The 27,484-nt window shown below is 37.6% G+C and overlaps 1 protein-coding gene across 1 annotated transcript; it reads left to right on the top strand.

The window, feature by feature from the left end:
* The first annotated feature begins 945 nt into the window (after positions 1–945).
* On the top strand, positions 946–26,446 carry ugt8 (UDP glycosyltransferase 8). Its single transcript, XM_079264408.1, has 6 exons — positions 946–1,080; positions 9,387–10,219; positions 14,569–14,711; positions 21,408–21,484; positions 22,866–23,085; positions 23,280–26,446. The coding sequence occupies exons 2-6, from the start codon at positions 9,389–9,391 to the stop codon at positions 23,656–23,658; spliced, it is 1,650 nt and encodes a 549-aa protein (XP_079120534.1). The 5' UTR covers positions 946–1,080; positions 9,387–9,388; the 3' UTR covers positions 23,659–26,446.
* The last annotated feature ends 1,038 nt before the right edge of the window (positions 26,447–27,484 follow it).

Below are 27,484 nucleotides of genomic sequence, written 5' to 3'. Positions count from 1 at the left end.
AGTATGTTACCAAAGAAACTGCTGAATAGCTTAAAAAAGGTACAAAGGGGAAATTATTAGTTGCTTGACAGAAAAATGTCTACTTTTGTAATCTTTAGTAGCACCTGTGGCAGGCGTCTTCACCATTTTCAGAAGCTTTACAAACCAGTTTGCTTGACTAAATGAGAAGATACCCAGTACTGACTTAAAGAAAACTGGTGCAATTGACTTAATAGTATTAAAAATGAACTCCACTTTAACCAGTTGTTTAGTCGTTTTGTGGGGATAAGTGTTTGTGACTTGGACTTTCTTTCTGATGATGCCTACACATCCCATCAGATTGATACCTGGGTTGTTTGGAGGATGGGGGACTTCAGACTTCTTGACCTTTGGAAAGTTCAAGAAGTCTGAAGAGTTGTTTCTAAAGACTATGTACAGAAAAAAACAAGAAAGATTGCCAAAAAGGATTCACTTGTGCTGGAAAAAAAAACCAAAAACCATAAAATAAAGACAACCATAAGAAATATTTACTTTCAGGCACATTACAATGTCCAGTCTCTGGTCTTGTCTAATATATGGAATTTTCCTTTTCAAAAACAGCATAGCACCCATTTCCCTTTCCTCCAATATGTAACGCAATGAGAGGCGCGTGGAGGGATAAAGAAAGCCAACACAGCTTCACCTCTGTATTACGATGCACTGAACAAGACTTTCCAGCGACCAGTACTCTCATCTGAAAATTAACCGTTTCAACATGTGTTGTCACAGGGAAAGCAACTAAGTTGTTATATGCACACTTCCCACCCTTATTGTGCCTGAGTCATGTAACCTCTCTATCAGTCTCCTGTACCACTCCCCTTCTTTCCCTCTTGCAACACCTCTAGCCCCGCCTTTCACCAGCCCTGCCAAAGGGACTGCGAGTTTCATGCCTCCTAGGTCGTATTTAATTCCCGGGGACCCATTTTAACTTTACACTCCTTTTTTTTGTCCCCAAAAGTCAATTGCTTTTCTTTTTTTTTCTTTTAATTTTACACTTTAAATCCCCTCTAGGGAAGACAGGACATCTGCAATTTCACATTCTACTTTTCTGCAAGTCTCAAGGTAAGGCCATTCAGCAGTCGGACTGAGCGCCTTTCACGACAGGTGTATCACACATCCTGGTTAACCCAACAAAAATCTTCCCTGGTACTTTTCTTTTTCACTTGGGCAATTTAAAATAGTAACGGGAGATGGTTAAGGTTTTGCTATCGTGAATTTCGAAAGCCGAAACCTGACCGACACTCAGGTGGAACCGGGTTGGTGTGGTGCGTTCAAGTCCTTCACGAAATAGCCCTACCGCATAACGTCATCTTGACCGATCACGGAATCGTCATTAAATATTTGTAAATTAACTAATGAAGAATTTTAATACTTTAGTTCTTTTGAAAATACTTAATATAACGAATTTCCAATTAGATTTGGTTGCGTATTTCTGAACATTATCGTGAAATGATAGACTATTTTAATAAGTTATCCAACGCTGCTGCTGCATTTACATACCTGTAACATCACAAGTACACCTGTTGAGCAAGTCATCTTGCACCTGCCAAGGTGATCACCTGATGTTGAGAGAAAATTAAACAAAACAAAAAATTAAAAATAAAACAACAAATAACCAAAATATGCAATCTGCTTTGAGAAATAAATAAAACAGACATGATTCAGTATGTCATTACCACACATTCAGTCAGTCTGACTTGAATGTTTGTTGAGATTAATTTAATTGTTTGGTATTGCTTCAGACCTCAACCGTCTGCATGTGACATGAGGTGTGTATTTACCAAATGCACTCATAAGTTGAGAGGATTAATCTACTTTAGCTGAGATCTCTGAAATTCTGACTCACATTTTTAAGACCATACAAAAAACAGTTTTCATCATTTAAGCAATCAGATATTTTCACCACACCCCTTTACTCTATGGAAAAATCTAAAGTACACACTTAAGCTTTTGCTTGGGTTTTCTTTCTTTTTTTGCTGCCTTTGTCACATTTACTCATGCTCCTTTATTTCCAGTACATTTTGTTAATAAGACATTACAACTGGAAACCTGTAAGCTATGCCACAGTATTCCTTGTTTTATCCTTTTATCTTTGGTATTATATCTATTGGAAACACAAAGCCTGTTAAACCTGTTTGTGTTTTGGTTACTCTGGTGTGTCGGAGGCAAAGAGTGGATGTATGACAAAAATGTCCAAAGGTGAAGATAAAGGCATGAAATTCTTTGTCAATAATTACAAAAGGGGGGGTGATAACTGAACGGATCATAGAGTTGAATAAATAGTTGTTTATTTCACAATGATATTCATTTTGCTTCAATGTGGAAAACCATGTTGTTATGACTTTTCAATGAGTATATATTTAGGCTTATCTGCTATGTGTAGCCTTGTGTCAAATGCTGATGAAGCTTTAAGTGGTAAGGGCATACAGAGAGACCATGTTGTCATTATAAACAATTGCTACGTTTACATGGGAGTTTTAATTCCGAATAAAAGTTAATTCCGCTTTAAACTGATGAAAAACGACCATGTAAAAACTTAATTCCTATAATGCAAATTTCTATTTGGAATTAAACTCAATTCTGATGTAAGTGGCTGGTTTATTCACATTTTAATTCCAAACTATCGAATTCCTCTGTCATGTAAACCTTAATTCCACTCTAAGTTAATTCTGGTCTTTCTGCACATGCTCGTTACCTTGACGCGCCAAATGACGCATGTTGTTTAGCCTCCCATTTTCAGTGGTCTATCTTTCTTTTCCTTTCAGTTGCTGCAAAAAGTGAAGTAGTATGCTCTTGTTGAGCTGGTACTTCACATTTTACAATAAAAACAGCAGTGAAACTGGTACTTATGTAGTTTTTACAAGTTACGACTGAAAAGATGAGGAGCAGGGAGCTAACTGTTTATTTCTGGTATATGTCACATGCACCTTTTGCCCAATCAGAACCCTTCCCAACCCGGTGCTCTAAAGAGGAATGAATTGAGGACGTGTTTCATGTAAACCTTCATTCGGAATTATTATTTAGGCTGAAGACCCTAGCTGCTGTCATGCTTTCTCTTATATAAACGTTTAAAGTATACTTTTCAGTCCTCATTGCACTTAAATTTTGTTCAGCTTTTCTCTCATACATATCGTGGGCATATTTTTGTACCTTTCACTGATATTGAGCGTCTTGACCTCACTATGTGCTGGTATGTTAGACTTCATTATCAATGTTTAACATGATGATTGGGAAAGAATGTTAACTGCTACAATTCTCAATGTAATCCCATTTTACAGCTTTTGGCAGGTTGTAAACCTGAACCTGCCTTGTATCTGCAGTTGGCAGTGGGAATGTCCATGAAGGCAACATGGCCATGATATCCAAGCCCATTTTATCTGTATGCAGCTTTTGTCTTTAATCATTTAAAATTCAAATGTTGCTAACGTTGACAAGCCAGACTAACCCTTCAAGAACTCCTGTTGGATTTCTTACCACACTTAAAAGATGCAAGACAAATTAAACAGCCTGAGTCGACTTGTACTTGACCTAATATATCTCAGACACCACATCTCACCCCATAAAAACAGAGTGCAGTGAGGAAATTAAACCCCCACTGTGAGAGCAGCAAGGCAGCTCATCCTGCTGTGCTGAATCAAGGAAAAAAGCATGTGCAGATAAGAGTTGTAATGACTGTATAATAACTATTATGGAATGCTGAACTAATGAAAAGTCTTTGGATTTCATTAGATTTCAGTGATACGCAACAGAGAGCTATAATAGAAGCCAATTAATTTAAGATGATTTAAGGAGACAAAGGGGCTTGGTAGAGTTATGTTTTTATTGCTGTTTATGTACTTGTCAGCAAGATTACACAAAATTTATCCATCTGAACTTTATAAAGCATGGTGGAGGTGGCATATGGAGAATACAAATTCTGTAAAGTTGTGGTGTGAGTTTGAATTATTTTCTTATGAAGGATCAAAATAGTGGCCTGCAGTTAATTGTTTGTTGAAGCCAACATAAGGTTTGGTGATGTCAAAAGCACCAATTGCCTGATTTTCATCCAAATGTGCCTTTCAATGCTTTACAATAATTCTACTTAGTGATAAGCTTTTTCTCAGCATTTCAGCCAAGTAAAACAATATTTTACAAAGTAAAATAAAGGAAGGCGGCAGAAACGATTAATCAAGCAACCTTAAAACAAAGTAATTGATGCAAAGTATATTCTCCAATGTTTCAATTAATCCACAAAAAATATGTTCTGTTCAGATGTCATGCAGACAGTTATAACCTCTGCAGTATGTGCTTACATGCTGTGTTACATTCAAAGTAGGTTTGATTTGACAGCGTGAGAAATCCAAAGAACAGAGCAAAAAAAAAAAAAAGGAAAAGAAAAAACCCAAAACCTAACTAAAGTTTTTGGACCAATATTAATAATAGAAAATTGAACATATTTTATAGTGTGACCTGTGTAAAACCAATACATTTTACCGGAAGACCAAGACGTAAGGAAGTCAGTTTATACCTCCACTTCTCATAACCGATAACGTAAGGTAACATTTCACATTAGCATGTTATCATGCTACACTAAATCAGAGTGCCTGATAGTTGTCATGGAGGCATTTAAACCATAGACTGTCTATAAAAAGATGGATGGAGCGTCTGTGACGTCACCTATAGCTTCTGAAGAGCTGAAATGAAGCTTGGTGGGCACTTCCTACCATTGCCATCTTGGCAGGGGCATGCGTGTCGTCTTGCCTGAAAAATACAAATATGAGCCAAGAAGTAGAGCTGAGAGGGGGGGCTGTGGGCGTGGGGATGGATGATTGACATTACGCGAACTCCAAGCTGCCTGTAGCCAAGAGCTAACAGGAGCTAACCAGCTAATGGAGGTAAGCGGGCTAAAGCTAAGTCACGTTAACCGGCTGAAAACCGCAGTTGTTCTACCTTCTTCTTACTTGAAGCGGGAGATCGAGTACCTATCAATCAAAAGGACACGCCCCCTAAATATGACCAGTTTTGAGATTAAATTACTTTTAAATGGAGGAGTAAAAAAAAAAAATTCACTTCCCCCCCCCCCACAGTTGTCATGAAGGTAAACCTGACCTATTTAACCAAAAACGTATTTTTGAACCAGGCTGTAAACATGTTTATTTCTGCTATGATGTTGGTCTTTTTAACATGGAAGTCTGTGGGGATTTGCTCTGTTTTGGAGCCCCTAGTGGATGAAAGGGGGGGAACTGCAGTTTTATGCACTTCCGCATAGGCTTCACGTTAAACCGCCAGAGGTTGCCGCTTGATTTAAACACGCGGTATTCCACTAGTAAATGTGCGACTACTGGTTCGAACATTTTTTTTTTAAGGTTTTGTCTCTTAATTCACAGTTTATAACTGGAAAAGTGAGAAAAACTATTAGGGAACTACAGTAAAATTGTTAGGATATTTTAGCGGCATTAAAATGCAAGACATGAAAGCAGTGAAAGTGGGAGGAAGGCAAACATTTTGACTATTGACAGATGCTTGATATTAGTTGGAGAGCAAGTATCCAATTTTTTTATAGTAGTCTTATCAATAGCCATAATCACAGATCTTAATCGTGGCAACACACAAAAAACTAGTTAAAGGGACACTAAGAATTGCTCACATCTTATGTTAAAATCGTGCATCTCATTTAAACGAATGATGCATTCCACTATCATTCATGCCTACAAAATAAAGCTTTATCCAAAGACAGTCTAAAAAATGCTTTAATTAGTTTTACATATATTTATAAGTACATGTTAAAGTGTTTAAAGGTTTAGGCAGCAGTTATGCTTTTGGCCCCTGTGTGACTCACTCTGTTTTCAGTAACTCAGTTTTTTGTTATGCGTTAAATGAAAGTTTCTTCAGTTGCTCATGTGGCAATATCATTGATTAATAAAGTATTTTTCATTTCATTGCAATTAAACCCCACAATTGAAACATGTAGAACTGGGATACCTTCACTTGCCTCCATCCATTGCTGATATTCTGTACAAACACCAGGTACTTGGAATGAAACTATACTTGTCACAGAAGGGGCAGTGTTTGGACCCAAGGAGCAGATGGGAAACCGTAGTGGAAGAATAAAATTGGCACAGAACTGGAAACGAGATGGTAATCCAAAAACAGTGGGAACAAAATCTAACAGGATTCTCTGTAACAGGCAAAAACACATATGTTCAACAGGTATCCTCAAACAAGACAAAATCTTAACCACGCTCACCAGACCAGATACCACGAAATGGTGTGAACAATCTAGCATTGATTGCAGGTTGAACTCAGGAAGATATACTGCTAGAGTAATGGGTTGATGAGTGGCAGCTGTGATGGGTTGATGAGAGACATCTGTGTCAGGGGATCTAGAAGAAAGCCACACCTGAATGCACACACACACACTCTCTGGGAAAAGGACAGACCAGGTCCTGAGACCCATAACACCACTATGGTGATACTACATGCTGTTGTGAGAAAAGTGTGATTCTATAGAGAAAGTTTCATGTGACTTTGCATGGTGAAGAGTCTTTTGTGAATGGCAAATATGGATGTAGCTTTTTGGATCAATGTCACAGACCTGCCAGAATGAAGAATGAGCAACATTAATGCAAAAAGCAAAAGTGCCCATGTTTTGAAGGACTAAATGCCATAGCTTTGACAGACTGACAAAGCCATTAATATTGCTCATGTATCTTGACAAAAAGATGGCCTATTATTAAGCAAAAGAAGAAAAAACCCACAATGATCGGACTTAATCTGTCCTATGGAAGTAGAACGATATGCTAAATACCAGTATCACAATCATAATGTCACAAAACTTATATCTTAATATGACGTGTTTCATATAAATGAACATCGTAATTACAGTTTTTGTTAAGTAATTTGTTAACTTACAATTATTCACATCAAATTTTCACCTGCTCCTCCCCTAAGTAATGCCACAAACATATGAAAATAAGCGTTTAGTTGTAATCTTAATCTTTCATACATATCCTCATTTACACAATTTAGTTCTAGATGATGATATAGATCATTAAAATGGGCCCTTTCCTCATAAACTTTTACATGAACCTGTAGCTTTTCCTCACACAGATCACAAAGTGATTTCTTATGCATTAATTTTCTTAATCACATACAGCTGTCGTTGTGCACAAGGTAACCAGACTCCATTGTTAGTAATGTAAGTCATGACACTTCAGAGTCCTCTGCAGACAGTGGCTGGTTTCTATGGCTACCATCAACAGTCTGGACTTTGAAGTGTTCGTAACAATATACTCCGGACAGTGCTAAACAAAATGGCAGCCACCTTGAGTCCTCAGAGGGCCCCGGCTGTTTGCAGAGAGAAACTCCACACTGAGCTAACAGGTGGCTGATGCATTTTATAATCCTGCTGAGATGCTATCAGTCAGTAGTCCAGCAGAAACAAGAAGAACCTTGCAATTTGATATTGATTAACGCAAAATGGTTATGTTATCGGGAGAGTTTTCAACATCCGCTTTTGAAAAGTGTTAAAAGTTCTATGTTATATTGATCACCACAGATAACTATCTACCTCCACCCATTTAGGACAGCTCATTCTCCATGAGAAGGTATGACTGCTCAGGGTAGGTTTTTAGTCTTGCACATGAAGATAGAAAATCACACATGCTATGGCAGGTAGTTTAAATAGCTGGTGTAAAAATATGTAACTCCTCAAATACTGCTATGAAGAACTTTTAAATGTTCATATATGTGCTGGAACATTGTGTTAATGCTGCATAAAATATCAAGGAATCATCCTGGTATTTTAAACATGATGATGTTGTGGTCTTTTTTTCATCCTTCACCCAGTCCAAAGCCATAAACACTTTGCCACTCACTCAGTGAAATGCACATTACCTATGGTGGAACAACTTGTGGAAGGACACCATAGGGTAGTCAGTGCATATTGGGAATAAAACCAGGTAATTTATGGCCTTTCATAAAAAAATATATTTCGATGTTGATCATTAATCCAAGTGAGAGAAACAGGGATTGACAGTAGACACATAGGGCACAGGCTAGGACATGGTGACACAATAATGGTTCTTTGTGTTTGTGAATAGAGCAGAAGGAGGTTTAGAGTGACGTTGGTACAACCCACGCCATGTCAGTGATGGTCGAGCACATAGTGAGAAGGTATAAAGGGTGGAAATTGAAATACATGAAAAAAAAAGTTGAGGTTAACAATTTATAAACAAATACAGAGACTTTGTGTTTTCTGACTGCCTAATATATATGAAAGGACTTCTTTGTAATGTTGATGCCATAACATGTTTCATATGTATGGCTAGAAGTGGATATGCTATTAGTTTCTGCTATTTTTTTTTTTTTTTTGCTAAGTGTCTTGTTCAGTAAACAATGAACACCCTAGCTAAGGGTTGTTATGGTTGCCAAGGTCAAGATCATGTATTCACTTGTGTTGGTCTGTCTGTCTCTTGGATTTGGATAAAAGTTTCTGGAAATCTCAGAAATCCTATGATGAAAAAGTGTTTTGAGTTTGGGGGTGATCTAGATCACTGTCTGGACTCAAGTTTATTTGAAAGGATTATTTATCATGAGGAGATAGGGATAGTTTTGCATTAGAGCTTGTAACTCAAAAATAACACAATCATTGGGAAAAAAACATTACAGTGGCTTGGCAGAGGCTTGCAGTCTCTAGGTGCCTCTGGTTTAAATCTGGCAACACGAGACTTCACAGCAATATAAGACAGTGGATAATTGCGTCATTGATTTGGTCCCAGTTCCGAAGATTGTTTTTGTAACCCTGTGATATATATTACAATATGAAAAAATACAGAAATTTTCAGCAGATGACTTGCACTGATCTTACCTCTTTTGGTAAATATCAGTACTTGAGAGTTAATTTTATTGTAATCATTTCTTGCTTTTAGTGCGCTTGGTCTTAAGTATATGTTTTCTTGTATTATGTGCAGACGTGAATTGTGTTTTACCACAATGGTTTGTGTATTTCCATTGACAATAAACAAACCTTTGTGTCAGGTAAATTGATGAGAAAATGTTGAGCTCATTTGCCTTGTACATTACAGGCCTGCAGTGTAGTAGTTGCGAACATTGACACTGCAATTATGACACTTAAACAATATTTTATACAGCTCTACATGACCTGTTAGCATTATTCCATATCGTAGTATAATGACAAAAATCAGACAGTTGTGTCTTTATTACATTATTTTGTTTTTGTCTGTTACCTTATATTATTTTGGTCAATGCATTTATCCAAAGCAGGTTACAGTGAGTGGCATAACCTGAGTAGTTATTGCTTTGAATGAGTTTGAATATTTTTATTAACATAATTATGTTTTCTGTCTTTTTTTTAACCATTATTTCAGCCATGTTACTACCATCATCGCTGCTGCTCTTCCTCGGCCTCCTCACCTGGGGCTCCAGTGCAACATGGGCTGCTAAAGTGGTTGTGGTCCCACCTATCATGTTTGAATCACACCTCTACATCTTCAAGACGCTGGCAACAGCTCTTCACCAAGAGGGCCACGAGACCCACTTTCTAGTTTCTGAGGGCCGTGAGGTCCCTCCCTCTCCTTACTACCATCTGCAGCGCTACCCAGGGATCTTTAACAGCAGCACAGCTGACAGTTTCCTCCAGTCCAAAGTTAGCAACATCTTCTCAGGCCGTTTGACATTTCTGGAACTGTTTGACATTCTTGACCACTATTCCCAGAACTGTGATGCCGTTGTCGGCAGTGCTGAAGTAATGAATCGACTGAAAGAAGCTAAGTTTGACCTGCTGCTTGTGGACCCCAATGAAATGTGTGGTTTTGTGATAGCTCATATTCTAGGTGTGCAATATGCTGTGTTCAGCACAGGCCTGTGGTACCCTGCAGAAGTGGGAGCTCCAGCGCCGTTATCATATGTACCTGAATTCAACTCGTTGCTGACAGACCGCATGTCCTTAATGCAGAGGATCACAAACACAGTCGTTTACCTGGTGCAGCGCTTTGGAGTCCATTACATTGCATTACCAAAATATGACCGGATTATGAAGAAACATGGAGTAAAGCCTCAAGTGGCCATGGCTGATCTGGTGCAGGGGAGCAGGCTGTGGATGCTATGCACTGACATGGCTCTGGAGTTCCCCAGACCCACCCTTCCACATGTGGTCTACATAGGAGGCATCCTCACGAAACCCCCCAACCCCCTACCACAGGTCAGTACTAAGAGTTGGCAAGACATGCAAAAAGGGTTTTTTAGGGAAAGTTTCCATGAACACAGTGGATGAACATGAAAAAATGAACACAATCCATCTGAGTGAGTAAATAATTGGAGCATTTCTAAACGATAACAGCAAAATCTCTTATTAACTACATGTTTTAAAATTTATCTTGCCCAATACAAATTCTGTCCATCATCCTTGATTCCTTAACCTTTCTATTGTGCTTCAGATGGCTTATTCAAGCATAGGATACCTTATTCAAATGAACATCTAACAGATATGAGCATAAGGACTAGTTGCAGGTGCCACTGAGTGCCCACATCTACAGAGAACTTTTAGATTTGAACACTTGCACTAAAACACAATGCTGAAGTCAAGGGAACCGAGTTTGACTATGCCATTATGCAAATTTTTGGTCTCCCGTGCTGGATGGAGAGCCATAATATTGCCTAAGTCCTTCTCTTACTGTGGAAAACTTTTTTTTTATCCTCTGAAATTGTTCTTTTTTAAAAATCTTAATACCATTTGAGACTACTTTTGGCTCTATATCTGGTTTTATACGTAGATATTTATAGCTAGTTTATATATTTATCAGCTGGTTTTTCTCATCCAAGGTTACAAATGACAGCAGAAACAAATGATTTCTTATATTGTTGCAGAAAAAATAGTATCATATTCCAAGGTCGTGATAGATGTAAAAGACTGTAATATGTCATTAAAGTAATGCCACATCATTTAGTTAACAAAGAGTATATTGATTGTTAAAAAGCTGTTTTCAGCATTACTTACACAGTTACTCTATAATCAAAACTATTTCAGTCTTGATTAGTTTGTCTCGCTGCTTTCTCATGTCTTTATATTTTATGCGAATCACTGTCTAGTTTAGTTTCAGTGCCTTTTTTTCCACTCTTACTAGTTCCCATTGTCTTTTATCATTCTGTACATCTTATTATGGCATCGTGTTACAAAGCAAGCCTTTATAGACGAGGCTGTGGTGAGGATGGCTTTAGGCTGAATGGGTAGATTTTGAGCGGACAGGGAGGGGAGTCATGAAGAGCAGAGGCGGGTAGTGATGGGGGTTAGTCGAGCGTTTGGACACTGAGCGGGCGGGCTGTCGGTATCTGCTGCTGGAGGTTTTAGGAATGCCAGTCCAGCCAATAGGGAGCATTGTACCATGTTGTGTGGAGGGAGTTATAATGGAAGTGGATGGAGAAGGAGGTCATTGTTCTGGATAAAACTCTGGGGACACTGGGACTCTTTTATGGGGTCACTAAGGCTGCGTTGTAGGGACAGTAGTGTTGTGCTACTGGGACACAGAGCCCTGTGTGCCCATGAGATTGCTCTGTGCCAGGTCCGACCTTAACTGCTGCAGCTGGACCATCAGCCTCTACTTTTCCTGTGCTTCTGTCACTTAAACATGGCTGCTCCCTGATAAGTCTTCATCCACTATGACCTTACTTTACATTTTGAAATATGTATTTCTTTTGGACATCCAATCTTGACACCTTTTGCATACATCTGTGATAAAAAAAAACCCAAAACCAATTCTTAAAAAACAGAAATGCTAAATTACAATCTCACTTTGTAATGCCTTCTTCTGCAAAGTGAAAAGCATTTTGGATCATGTTAAGATCACGATTTGATCCAACAACCACAGTTTCAAGTAACAGGTTTGCAGGGAAATAATATATACTAAGTCTTTTGCTCTCAGGGACATGTGTCTGGGTGCTGTCTTTCTCTAATTTTGATTATGTCAGCGCTGCTAAAAGCCTCTTTAGTATCCTTCCTTCTATCTTAATTATTCCAACATGCTGATATTTAAACACCAGTGACAAAAGATAAGATTTTTTTCTTTTCTTTTCATTGCTACTAAGTTTGAATTACCATTAAAATCTTTTTGACAAAAAAATGTTTGGATTGGGGAAAAAAAAATGCAGAAAGTTTGTGTATTTATAACAATGTTATGCACTTTAAGTAATTTTACAACTAGTTACTACTTGTTAATCCTCAGCAGGTCAGTAATATAATTGGGTTTTATTAAATAAATAATTCAAGATGTGCTCTGTCTCCTTAAAATAAATATGGGGAAGTATTTAACTGTTAAAGTTTGAGATCAAAAAGTTAAGAGATTAAAAAATTTGGTTCTTTAGTATAAATTAGCAGGGAACTGATGGGTGTCATAATCTTCAATAAATGCCATATTAATCATTTCATAAAATCCATCAAACACTTATTAAAACCATTAGAAGTGAACACAGTTTGTAGCTGCATAAATAAATGCAAGTTAAACTTAAAAAGGAAAACAAATAACCTTATACTGATAAGCTACTACTGATATGGCTAAATCAGTAATTTACATTAAATACTGAAGATTTCATTCTTAGATTTATGAAAATTTCACATCCCTAGTTTATTTCAAAACCTTTTAGGTTTAATGAACTCTTATAAAATAAAACTGACAGACATGACCTAAAAATTTGTCCTGTGGTCTGGTAAATTAAAATCAGAAAATCTTCTTAAAAATCATGAATGCTTCATCTTTAGGAATAATTTGGACTTGTTTTTATATTAGCACATGAATAAACTGCTAACTTTTGAAGGTATGATAGAGTTGCACAACATGAGTACAAGTTTACGAGCATTACACACTGCCACTTATGTTAAACCTCATTCTAACAGTGTGACTGTCATGAAAGAGATGAGGTGCTAAACTAGCCCGCCTGCACTCCCGGATCTTGACTCCCAGTGATCTTGAGGTCTTTGTTTTCCAATGAGATGGTTACTATTTCCCTGCTGACCTTTCCTAAGTATGTAATCCAACCTCAAGTAGGAAACAATAACCCGTTCTTTGTGTATTTGTTGTATTTTGTTTTTTTTTATGCTTATGAATGCTGTGACTATGTCAGTGTTCATGAAATAATTTCAATTCTGCGCTCTAAAAAAGACTTAGTAATGCAGAGGTTAAAGTTGCTGAGGGCCCGCAGCAGTTCTCCGTTGCCAGCCTGGGGTTCTCCATACCCAAGCCCACCTAAGTTACCACTCCCTCCACTAAAGGGGGAGATATTATTTGTGATGATTTAGGTGACAATTATCCCTTTGTTTTCACCATTTGTTGATTGATCAACATGCATTATGTGGAAAATAACACATTTAGTTTTTTAGGGTGACATAGTAACCGTTGTTTAGACACTGCAGATGAAAAAAAGCCTTCTAACTATCACTATCCCATTTACAGTAATCTTTATATTTAATATTTATGGTAATGTTTTCACAGACCTTATCAAGTAAATGAATAAATAACATATTATATGGACAGTAAACAAAACCTTACAGAAGTGACAATCTTGCAAATGCAAATTTGCATTTACTGACATACTGACATTGTTCATTGCTGATCAGCTCCTTCTGGAGATACCAAGCTTTTTTTTTTTTTTTTTTTTTTTTTTTTAATTTTTAAATTTTTAATTTTTTTATTTCTTTATAAAAAAAGATACCAAGCTTTAGGTGGAAACTCAGAGGGAACAAAGACTTTGGTGCACATTAGAGAAACTTCATCACTTTCCTTTTTTTAAAACATGTCTGAAAATCATTTTTTATACCCGACCTTTGACCTAACATGAGACTCCTTTTTTTTTTATAACTCTTATTGTCGTTCTTTCCTGTTTTTTTATGATCTTGCTCTTTTATTGCATTTTGTGTTTTAGCATGTTTTTATGATTTTAGTTACTTTTAAAATAGCTCTGTTTTCAGCCTTTTTTTTTTTTTTTTTAGCTCTGTTGTGTTAAAGTGCTTTACAAATAAGTTTGAGTTGAGAGAATGATTGCAGTATCACCATTAACGTGCACAATATGTTCTTTAGTAAACTTATTTTTAAAAGTTTAAATCAGATTTATCTGTAAACCTGAAAATCCCGCAGAACGTGAGTTTGGATTAAACTGCTGAATCGGTGCCATAAGTTGTCAATAAAGTGAAATATGCATATCTTGTGAAAGTAATCACAATATTGGAAAGTAATTGACTTGTATGATACAAACACAGATGAAAGAGACTCTTAACACTTGCATTTGACTTTGAGGACATTCTGATTTTGTGCATGTTCATCTACTAACTATCACTCACATATATAGAAGTGGAAAGCCGCCCTTGTTATTACACCTATGATTAGCAGCATATATTTAAAGTTGCTGAGATATTTCAAGTCACAAAGTAATTAATTATTGAAACTTTCTATAATTTGGATGATTGTGATCAAGCTAGAACCCAGAAGCAAACCTTAAGTCTCAAATAAGTATGCCAACTCTGAGATAAAATTGATAAACTTTTTCTTTTTCTGTTTTGTGTAGGATTTTGAGGCCTGGGTCAATGACACAGCGGAGCATGGCTTTGTTATTGTGTCATTTGGAGCTGGAGTCAAGTACCTTTCCCATGACATTGCTCATAAACTGGCGGGAGCTTTGGCCAGGCTGCCTCAGCGTGTCGTCTGGAGGTAACTCACATTAACATTTGTTTCTCTGACTATTGTGCAAAGGTTTTCAGGCTAAGCATATATACAGCTGAGCTCTTGCAGGAATCTTATTGTCAAAGCTCATGGACCCCCATTATCAACTATTCTGCTACTATGGAACATTGTCAAATAAATGCTACACATTGTCTTCCTGAAACAGACTTTTTGTTGAGGTCAGAGTCAAGTCCCACCCATAGAGGATTATCTGAGGTCACACGAACTAAGGGCTCATTCACATCAGCCTTTTTGATTCGAATCAGAGTCCGTTTGCTCAGAAAGTCCGCTTTGTTTGAGGAGCTGTGAATGCGGCAAACTATTCCCGATTTGGACCAAATAAGTGGACTTGGTCAGCCTACAAACAGAGGTCTCGATACATTTCAAGTGGACCAAATACAGGAAGCGGACTACAAAAAAAAGTCTCTTCCTGCATTTGAGGTAGCATTGCATTGTGGGTAAATACATAGTGATCGTGTTAAGAGTCCTCTGCCTCGCCTGTTGTTCAGACTGCGGTCATTGTTACATTGTATTTCTGCTCTATATTTGCATAAGATAAAATAAAAAACAAAACAGCAATAGTTGTCTCCATGTATAACTCAGAATGGAGTTTTCTTCTTCACAGGGTCTTGTCCTCTATTTTGCTAAACACTAGCGCAGCGCCACCTTTGGTGGGAATGGGGATATATTATTGTAAAGGATTGGCACGTTCGACCAAAGTGCAGTGTAAGTGCAATTTCTGTCTAAATGGATACACCCCCCTACAACTGAGCCGAGTCCCCAGTCGGGCCGACTCTAGCAGACTATCCTGATATGAATGCACCCTAAGATATTTCCCTAAAGCTGGGGTACATACGGTAAGGTAGGTAGGGAGGAGGGGAGCCAGGAGAAGAAGTAATATAAGAACTCCATTTTGGTTGAAATGTTTGGATTGGTCAGAGTTTTTACAGATTTACAGTAAACTGAGGGGTCAAACTATATTTCTTATTGTGAATGATTACAAAATGTATAGACTGCTATCAGGACGAGGGACCACTTCACCCAGAGTTAAAAAAAAAAAAAAAGATGACCTACCCCAGCTTTGATGTCAAGAGACCTGGCCCCCCCAAAAATGTGATGGCATCACATTTTAAAAAAGACAATACTATTTCACTTAATTTATCATACAGATTCACAAAAAGAAATATTTAATCCAGATCATCTCTCTACTTAAATTTACTTTCCTTTTCTTATAAATTCTTTTTAAAGATGGAGACAAATTCCTGCAATAAATCCCAGTATCGCTTTCTGGGTTAATTTGTTACTATCAGGCAAAGTTGATAGGTTTAGGGTAAATTATAACAGCTAGAGACCTTTTGCAGAGTTGTCTATGGATGTCTAAGCTCAACTTATTTGCCCATTAACTGGATTTCAAATGCTTAAAATGAAAGGAAATGAAGTTGGAAAAATGTGAGGACTAGGTTAACAGTGCTTTTAAAATCCACCATCCAACCTGTTAATCCTTAACTCTTATCTTTGTAAATGCAAGAACTTGTGATTCATTTACCAGAGTGACCCACATTGATTTCTAAAAAGAGAATCCTGTTTCAGAGCGTTTCAAACACTATGCCAGTGATGTGTAGAATCCTATAGCATGTTAGTCACATTGCTGTGTTTTCATTTACAAACAGCGAGAAGAACCGTGGACACTACACCTTACTTCTTCTGGCATATAAGGCTGTCGGGTTAATATTTGAAAGTGGAAATGCATGCAGAGGTGACCTTTGCCAAAACAAACACACTAATCAGTTAAAGCTGAGGTCATAATTGTAAAAAAAAACAACACCACCAAACAATTGCTGATCTCTATTTGGTGATCTACATTCATGCGTATAAATGCTTGGAACATTATGTCTTATGTCACTTTTCAAAGCAAGTAGTCAAACTACATTTAGATGTTTTACAAATGTTTTTGAATTCTGTTTTTTTTAGCCTCAAACATTGTTTCAATGTGTATGTTGCTGTTTGGATATGAAATGCTATTGTCAACATCTTTGTTTTGCTGATTTGTTGTAACCATCAACTCTTAGCAATGAGATTGGCACATTGTACCAATACTCATTGCCTTATCTTCTCCTATCTTAAGGTAATCTTAATAAGTGCTGTTGTCATCATTACTCTTCTTCAACTAGCAATAGAATAAAGTTCAGAGGTACTTGTGAATGTAGATACTGGGGGCAATGAGCTTGAAGGTTTGTGTGAATTAAGACAAAAGTGATTGATGCCGTACAAAAATGGGACTTTTTGGAGAAGCTATCTATAAATGAAACCTGCAACTATGAAGAAGTCATGCGCCAGCTAAATGTAAATTACCAATGAAAGATTTGAATGAAAGAAACTCCAAAAAAATTAGCATTGTCAGTTCCTGAGAGAGTAAAAAATGGTAATCAAAAGGAATGGTGATATCACACTAAAAATGGTAAACATTCCTATAATATATATTTCAATTTTTTTGTATTGAATGTGTTCACGGCAGCAAAGTCCATATTTGTTTTCTGAGGAGGATCAAACAAATTCCTTTGTTCTTGAGTCTATTATAAATCTTTATACAAATTTAAACAATTAAGATTTATGACATAAAAAGAAAGCTTATTGAAATTAAACTTCATAAGGGAAATTGAACCTTGTATGCCTGGTGATTCCAGGGATACAGAGTTATAATAAAGTACAAGCTGATATGAGTCACATCACTGACAAAAACAGATTTATTGTCAGCTTAGAGAGGAAGATCAAAGCTTTAAGTAGAATGTGACATCTTTTATTACAGGCACAACTCAATGTTCCCATGGTCAACCTATTTACTCAGCAAGGCTTGCCGTCATATTAAGCAACATGAGGACAGTTTTAGTTTTGCATCAGTTTTGCCATATTAGAAGCTGGTGTATAGGAGGCAAATAAGTAGCCCTAACCATTTGAGTACTGGCCGGCTGTGAGCTGAATTTTATAACAAGCATCCACTAATGTAAGGCAATAGTCTATGCTGTGGGTAGAGTTTCACTTTCTTCCATTCACAAACATTGTTCTCTCGTAGCAAGATTTCAGTCAGGTGTCACAAGCAGGGGTCTGAGCAGGTCTAAAGATGAATTGAAACAATGATCATAGACTTACAGCTGGAGGTCCAATTGTCTTGCCAAAACTGAATAGATTAATCTGATTTTATGATTCTTCCAAATTTAGAAGATTGTAGAGGAAGAGAAGAGTGACAGAGACCGAGCTGAATAAATTGTGTCACTGATAAATAGCCTCATAAATGTAGGCTTTGACGGCAGTACAATGACACGACTCTTTGTTGACTTCAGATGAAAGAGTGTGACTAAGGAAGGGAAGTAGACAGAGATGGACAGATGGGGGTTGTAATGAAAAAAACCATTCACACATTTACCAGAGCAACTTTTAGGCTACGTTCAGACTGCAGGGCTTGTTGCTCATATCGGATGTTTTTGTGAAATCCGAATTTTTTGAAAGTCCGTTCACATTTCCGATCAAGTGTGACTTGTATGTGATCTCCTGTATGAACCTCATGCGTACCAGAAGTGTCCCGCATACGTAGAAGACACGGCTACATGCAGTGAGTGTGCGTGTGACATCTTTGTGTTTGCAGAAGTAAATATGGATGGCAGCAGAGCATTTGCTATTTTAAAAGTTTTGTCCAACCGTAAAAGTTAAAAAAAAAAAAAAAAAAGTTAAAAGTTTTGTAGCCACAACATTGTGAATGAGTTCGTTTTAAGGAGACAAGGCCTTTTTTTGGAGCTGTGGCAGCAACAACTGTAGAGAGAAACGTTTGGGTGTGGAGTTGCAGTCAGGATTGGTGGGAGAGGGATGTAAGCGCATTTCGGATAAAGAGTTCATAAACAACAAACGCAGAATAATGACGTTTGTCGTGTGTCAATGACGCGTCGGTCGGATTGATGCGACCTGACCGTATAGACTAAAGTCACATGGCAAAAGATCAGATACATATCGGATTTAAGACCACATACCCAAGCGGCCTGGGTTGCATTCGAAAATATCAGATCTGTGTCGTTCAGACTGTTAAGAAAAGATCGGTTACAGGTCGCAAAAACTTCAGCCTGTTGTGTGAACGTAGCCTTGGACTCTGGATTCTTGAGTCTTAAAAGTCATTTTGTCCTTCACACAGAATTTTATTGAAAAGGTATTTCTGAAGCACTTAATAATAATAATAATAACTTGAGTATAATATGGAGCTACTTAGCAAACTAAATCCACTCCTTCAAAAATTGAATTAAAATGTTGAATTTCTATCAGAAAACCAAACTGAGAAGTACTCAGAAAAAATGTTTGATACTGCTGTATTTTCCATAGTTTCCTCAATTTTTTGCACCTAAATGATAAAAAGACAGAGGTCAGGGGTATCCGACCAAGTGATGTCCCTGAAGCCCATATAGATTTAAGTCCTTTTTAGCCAATATCTGACACAGACAGCAACACACTTGGGTGTGAAATTTGACAATAACCTTAAATTGTCCTCTCCACCCCAACCAGTCGAGGCAGATGGCTGCCCTCTCTGAGCCGGGTTCTGCCAAAAGTTTTCTTCCCGTTAAATGGGAGTTTTTTCCTTCCCACTGTCGCCTCGTGCATGCTCAGGATGGGGGATTGGATTGAAGTCATGATTCGATGCAATCAGTTGGTTTCTATTATAGGCTATGTATCAATTGGCTTGAAATGATGTGTACGTGAAGTGAAGCGCCCTGTGACGACATTGTTGTGAAGTGGCGCTATACAAATAAAGCTAAAATGAATTGAACTGAAATTTGATGCACAAGTCAAATTAGTTGTGAGGTCCAACTTTTTCCATTTGAGACAATTAGCGAAAGTTAAACCTCTTCTTTCTTTTCACCGCTTTGAAATTTTAATCCATGCTTTTATCACAACTCACTCAGACCACTGCAACGCACTTTATGTCGGTTTCAGCCAGTCGTTACTTACTCGACTTCAGCTGGTTCAAAACGCTGCTGGTTGAGCACATCACTCCAGTTTTATCTTCATTTCATTGGCTCCCGTTTAGTTTTAGAATGAATTTTAAAATCATTCTTGATGTTTTTAAATGTCTTTACGGCCTTGCACCCCCCTATCTGTCTGACCTGCTCCATCCAGATGTTCCTTCCCGTTCTCTTCGATCAGCAGATCAACTGTTTCTAATTGTCACAAAGACAAAGAAGAAGTCAAACCACCTTATTGCCACATTTAAATCATCTCTTAAAACACATATTTTTTCTTTGGCTTTTAAATCAGTTTGACAGGCTGGTTTGTTTTTTCTGCTCTTGTTTTCTATTTTGTTTTATTTTCACTGACTTTACCTATTCTAAATTGTCCTGTGTTTTAACTATTTTATGTGGTTATGTGTGTGTGTGCAGCACTTTGGCCAATCGGGGTTGTTTTAAAGTGCTCTCTGAATAAAGATGAGTTGAGCTGACAGTTAGAAGAGATCTGAATTCATTATTCCTCTATAGATTACCACCTTAGTTAAATTATTTACATCATCCTCTATGTCCACAAGATGTTGAGCATTGGCAGCAAGAGGTGAATGTCAAGTTGCACTTATACAGTTGAACAGTACTTCTCATCTATAAATTTGAAGCTCTTTAAGGAAAAAAATCATCTGAACAAACTGTAGCTGTTGGATTAGTAAAACCTTAGCATGAGGCTGCACATGTAATTGCTTGGTTAGAAGAAAAAAATGTAGTGCAGAAGAAAAAGCTGCAATCATAGGAATAGTTTGATGTATAAGGAGATGTGTTTGAGAGATATAGGGGTTTTGTTTAGATTTTCAGTCATCATCAAACAATGGCATTTGTTTTTAAGGCCCAATCTAACCTTCGTCATACCGTCTCCAAACCTTTTTTGTATGTGTGTTTTTATGTAGATGTAGACCATAAAGCTGCTACAACAGCTTTGAGAAATGTAACAGCCTGACCGTCATCTGCAAGTGTCCAGCTGTCTCTAGTGTCCTTTTTTTTTTTTATTGTAGTTGATTTTAAAAAAAAAGATGTGATTTGATAAAAAGTGGAATCACTTTGTTTCTATCTATCAGTAGAGTAGCATGCACCTTGTTAGCTGGATTAGTGTTAAAATGGAAAAATGTGGGTGAAATTCACTGGTTAACTTCTGTGTAGATACTTAACCTTCCAACTCTCGGTAACCCTGTTAACATAAACATTTATAAGTTGCTTTATGTAAATGTTTGCTAAATGACTAAATCAAAGTGGAACGAGACTGGACATCTTCAGTCAGTTAATCTTTTCATCAAACCTTACTGGAATTAGTCTTGACATTCCTCCCCAAACATCTTGATAGCTAAGAGGGACAGCGTGTGATCCCAACAACCTACAAGGTGCTGACGTCCTTAATCATTCCACGTGTCACTTGGTTGTTAGGACTGAGAAAGCCTCTTATATCAGATGTGAAGTGGCAGCAAGAAAAGGAAAAAAAGTTAAGACTGATATGTGTATATGTGTGTAAGGTGCTTACAGTCAGCACCAATGAATCTTATGAGAGAACCACAGAAATTAGGAATCCTTCAGATTAAACAGGTTTTTATTTGCACACTCTTCAGATATTGTGTCTCTTCAGATAATGTATCTGCATTTTCGTTTCCAGTTTCAGTGTTTTCTTTTCTTTCCTTAGATTCTCTGGTGTGCCACCTAGTAATCTTGGCAACAACACGAAGCTTGTTGATTGGATGCCCCAGAATGACTTGTTGGGTGAGTACATCAGACGGACATCACAGAACACATGATGTGGTGCACTTCTCTCCTCAGTTATACAACACAGTAGATGAACTAAACAGCAAGTGTATTTTGTAACACTTGCGCACCTTACATCCCAATCTAATACTTTTCTTGAAAACAGTTCAAGGCTTGTTTTTAGACATAGCTTATGTTTTTCTTGTTAGATATTCCTTGTGTAAATGAAAAAAATTTGGTCTTTAGAAAATCTACGAGAAAGTGACCTAAAAGTGAGCAATTTTGTTCAGTAAGTTAAATGATAGAAAATTATAACATCCTTTTTTTATTTACATCAGCAAATCTGTATGAAATCTCACTTGTTATGTACATGTCATTCATTTCAATTTTAAAGATTAATTTCAAACTTAAAGAAATGTCAGCACATAGACGGACATACCAGGTTTATTCTTCATTGAATGTGAGAACTTGAACATTTAAGCTATAGGCTGTTAGCTTTGTTACGGCTTTGTTCCAAACTCAACGTATCGACTTTGGTTATTATGATTATTTTATATGAAAGTTAAAGTGCTTAACTTCATTCTCTTGGTTAAAATTAACCTGCTTTCACTGATCAAATCCACAAAGTTTTGAAATAAGACAATAGACACTTCTACATAAATAAGAGGTTATTAGATAAGAGGAAACACAGTACACTATCACTTCCTAAAACATGATTTGTCTAGAACCCTCTTGAGCACAACCTTAACTTATCAGCTACAGGAAAAGAAACTCAAAGAATTTAACCTTTACACACTTGTTATCCAATTCCAGTTTTTTTCAGCTGGATAAATGTGCTGTGCTTGTGCCATTTGGCAGAGTTTACTTCTCCACCACCATGTTGACCACAGTCACTGTTGAGTCTAAGTGTTCTGACAGTGACAGTCAGCTTTGTAATCCACATCAGTGTAATAAAACTCAGTTCAGACTGCAAACATTGAAATGTTTGCAGTCCCAAGCACACACACTCACCAGCTCTCACAATAAATATTCTCTACCCGAGTCTGATTTTTATTTTGTTGAAGCCACTGATCACAAACAGCCAGGTTCTCAGAATTCAGGAAGTCTCAAATAAATCCAATAATTACAAAACCGAACAAAAAACAAAAAAAAGAAACCACCATCTGTAAGCAAGAATGTAAATTACATTACACTTAGATTGTGTTTTTATATTGTTTAGAGCATCCAGCTTTCATTACTGGTCACTGAGGCATATGATCAACCTTTAACATGAGGAAGAGAAACGAAGCTCGGATCATTACGACTCCTAATAAATAGAAAAACTTACTATAACTGCTGAAGTGGTCTGTCAAAAGTAAACTTCCAAAGAAAACACTTTACTATGATTCCCGTCATCTAGGCCATCCGAATACAAGGGCCTTTCTGAGTCATGGGGGACTGAACAGTATCTACGAGGCCATGTATCATGGGGTGCCAGTTGTCGGTGTGCCCCTTTTTGGCGACCACTACGACACTATGACTCGTGTGGCAGCCAAAGGCATGGGCATCATGCTGCACTGGAAGTACATGACAGAGGAAGATCTCTTTGTTGCCCTGACCAGCATCATCAAAGACACCAGGTTGGATTTAAGTTTTGTATTTCACGTTAATTGTTTGTGTACCAGTACTATTGTTTCAGTGTCACCTGGACACGATTCATGACGTGACTTCTCTGACATTTTCACACCTTTGCATCCTGTTCAGCATGACTTTGATGTGTGTGTTGGCATTTCCTTAACACTTTTTTCCTCTCCCCACCTCTCTGTAAACATAGATACCGCCAGAAAGCACGTCTTCTCTCTAACATTCATAAAGATCAACCTGGTCATCCAGTGACCAGGGCCGTCTTCTGGATCAGCTACATCCTTCGTCACAACGGTGCCAACCACTTACGCTCTGCTGTATACGAGGTGTCCCCCTACCAGTACTTTCTGTTGGACGTGATTTTCACTGTAGCCGCCGGCTTGGCTCTCACGGTCTTTGCCCTCCGTAAGCTGGCACGATTGTTGAGGGGGAAGGTCGTGGACCACAGCAGAGGAGATGTCGTCAGGGATGACGGTAACATGACCAACGGACACTGCCATAGTGAGAGCATTGCCAACGGGAAACACAAACGCAATGGCTCCTTAAAATCCGAGAAGAAGATGAATTAATGCTTTGATCTGGCAAACAGGCTTGAGGAAGAAGTTGCCCAAAGGACTCAGCTCTAGGTTTGGTTCGGTGGTTTTAAGAAAAGCTCTGAGAAAAGGCTGTTCCTAGGTCTGCGTCAAGAGGCAACTGCTACTCAGAGCAAACACGAGGCTATCGGAGGATACACTGCATCGTGTGGGGACACAGCAAGACATCAGGTGCTCCAAATCTGTGTGTGTGTATGTGTGTGCATGTGTGTGTGTGTGTGTGTGTGTGTGTGTGTGTGTGTGTGTGTGTGTGTGTGTGTGTGTGTGTGTCGGTGAATGTTTATGTGTGCAATGAGGCAAATTTAACAAAAACAAACTATAACACCAGCAGTTACAGCAATACGGCATGAGACTGAGAAGTCTTCGAGGATGAAACACAGGGAAGACACACAGGAGGACGCTGTTTCTATATGAGCATCTTCTCTCCTGCACACTCTCTGGTGTCTTGTCTTCCCTACAAGTGGAAGGATAATGAAGAAGGAATCTTGGAACGCCAGCCTCTCATCCCCAGAACAAAGCGTGAAAACAAACAGCTTTGCAAATATTTAGAATTTAATGTTTTTAACTGCAAACTCCATATGTCTGGTAGACTGTAAATAGAAGATGAATCTATTTATTATTGTACAAATTCACTCTAATGATGGACATTTTAACCTTATCTTGTTTTTAATTTATTTCATACATCAGCAGTGTGACAGTATGCCTTTAAACTCACACTTCCTTCTCTGAGCTCACATCTCCACAACATCGTTCTTCATAGTGGGAACTTTTAAAGCAAACACTCATCGCAGCAGTCTTTGTAAGCATGTCCCAAGTCCAGTTCCCACCATGATGTTTTCTACAGTATTCACTGAGTTACTCAGACTGTGAAAATGAAGAATTTTGCTTTTCACATGATAATACCAGCGTGTGATCCGTGACTGCATGCATCAACATAGACTTTGACATAAAAGAAACTACATTTGGCATATTTGTGTTAAAATGTGATTGTATTACAAGCAGTAATGGTAACCACTGGAGTTGGTATTGGTAGGGAGAGCAGAGCCAGATGGGAAATGTGCCCCAACTCATCCAGTCAGGTGTTAAAGGATGATTTGGAGTGTTATAGATCTATGACTGTTCCTTCTTTAGTCCCATATCTTCAGCCGGATATCCTTCATTTATTCATTAAAGTAAAAAAAAATATTCATCACCTATTTGCCATTTCCACAACTTTGTGTATCATTCATCTATGATTTCGATGTTCATTACTTGTGTACATGTATTAATTCTAACATGTTGCAAATGCTAATTTAAATGATATGCTTTAGGTAGTACGTTCCACTCAATGTTTCAATGCTTGTGTTATCTTGTTTGATGTAGCTGTTTAGGTTCATGTACAAACTGATGGACCTTATTTAATTTATTTTAAACTTGTGCATGAATGATTTATGTTATCTATGTGGCCTTTTCATAACATGCATGCAGTATGCTTGAATACATGCCTGTGTGCTTGTTTGGTGCCTGAGTGTTTAGGACCGTCATACTGCATTAGGAGAGTGTATGAGTGAAGCAATGCAATGTTTTCACCATGGAGATGAATATAAAACTCCTTTAGTTTTCGGAAGTCATTGTACATGCAAAAAATTCTTTGTTCTTTTCTTCAAATGAGATTAAGTTGTGTCCCGTCACTTCTTTATCAGAATTATTTTACTTTGTTTCCTACCCATCATTCAGCTGCCATGTCTGTTAAAATCAATTGTAGGTTGATTGGTAAAAGAAGAGAAATAATGCTGTAGTTCTAACAGAAAATTGGTAACCGGATAGAATTAACTGTAATGTGTGAAAGTGGCCGTGATCCCTGTAGTGGAATCTTTCCTTTCCTTAAAACTATCTGCATGGTCAAAAGTACACACTGAGGTATGTGGGGATTGAGTCCTTTGTTGATAGTAAACACGGACATAATGATGTTATCATCACAACACTTGTGTGAAGTTGGATAATCTGTCAAACTGTTCTGTCACATACTGTTCTTCATGTTAGTTAGCACAGATAAACTTTTAAAGGTCCACATAACAACAGCATTTTAGCCTGCTAGCATGTGATTTTTTTTAGCAACTAAACACAGCCTCACTTACAGGGAAAAAAAAGCAGTTAGTCTGAATTAAACTGATGAAAAGTTCACATAATAGATAAAAAAGCTGAGAATATCCAACAAACATGTTTTCCTTTTAATTTATTTGAAAAAACAAAACAAAAAAACAGCTCATTATCATCCTCTGTGAGCTAGGATTACACTTGCACAGCACAAACCAGCCCTGCTGAAAACAAAGAGACTGTTATACTTGAATTGACATCATTATCTTCAATAACACTGTCAGCTGTTGGGCATGGTAGATCTGCAGGTGCTACCAAAGCTATGAACAGGGTCTGAAGCATAAAAATGGATGTAAAGAAATATGTTGTATTTTTCAGTATTAATGTAACCGTCCACACAGGTAAAACCATCCACCATACTTTAATGTTCCTCTAAGTTTCTTGTACATAAGTTACTGTCTCATATGTCTAGTCTTTGCAATGTTTGCATGTCATCAACTTGAATACTGTCTTCATTTGTGCACTTGCTTGTGCCGCCCACCCCGCACCGTTTTCGTTACCTCTCCCATTTGTTGCACTCTATTATTCTTATTCCTTTTCACTCATTATCTCTCTCAAGTTATCCACTTTGTTTAAATTTGTTTCATTGTAATGACACAAGTCCTCAATTTTTCCTCTCATGTGTGTCTGTTGTAAATAGAATGTAAACAAAATACTAATGCTAAATAAAAATGCATATTTTGTTTGCAAAGGGTGATTGAAACTTTTTTTTTATTTTAAACATTGTCATGGTACATGCTTTTTAAACCGTAGAAAGTGCACCTAGATATTGCAAGTAGAATACATTTCTAATTAAAACACGGTCCAGAGAGTCCAAAAAGTCATATCTGCAATCTAAACACTGCTTGCTGTCAGGCTGGGTCCAGTGTGTCCAGAATAAAATATGTAAAAAAAAAAAAAGAAAAAGAAAATTTGCTTCTATCTTTTATACTTTATTATTTTACAGATTAACAGATGCAGCAGTTCTCACTGCATTTCTTCTGTTAGCCTACTTAGTTGGATTTTAATCACATCTTCAAATTGCCTTTTCTGTGTTTTCCATGGGATTTTTTTTTCATTTATTAACATTTAATGTTGTCAAGCTCTCAATTTCATGTATATGAAAACAGACTTTTCCCCTTTAGCCCATGGAATCCAACCCAACATGAATCCATTTCATACGATCTTGGGATTCGCATTTTAAAAAGGCAAATCAACAAAAATAGCAAAACTAACAGTTGATATATACATATTTTTTCAGGACCTCAGTAAGGCCGTATTGAACACACACATTTAGCCGTTTTGAGGCTCATGACGAGGCTTATGGTGATTACAGCACTTGCTGCTGCCAGTCTCACTTTGATAGGGGATGTATAAGCTTTCTGTCGGGAATTGTTACCAAGCAGCAAGAGGCTTTTGTAGGTATCAAATGGTAGAATCAACTAAAGTAGCCAGCTGCACGCACACACACACACACACACACACACACACACACACATGCACACTAGTTAGGGGGATAGATGGGGTTATCTCATGCTGTATGCTCATGCTGAGTGAGGCTGGGGTAACAAAACACCCTGCCTGGTACCTTACTTCACTCACTGGCCCTGTTAATTATTCACACTGGCTGCAGGGGCCTGCAAGCCTCTCTCTCTCTCTCGCACACACACAAACACACACAAAGTCA

Source organism: Telmatherina bonti (genome assembly GCF_933228915.1).
Source record: "Telmatherina bonti genome assembly, chromosome: 3".
Lineage (NCBI taxonomy): Eukaryota > Metazoa > Chordata > Actinopteri > Atheriniformes > Telmatherinidae > Telmatherina > Telmatherina bonti.
The sequence above is the reverse complement of the archived record's forward strand: the minus strand, read 5'-3'. Positions and strand labels throughout refer to the sequence as shown.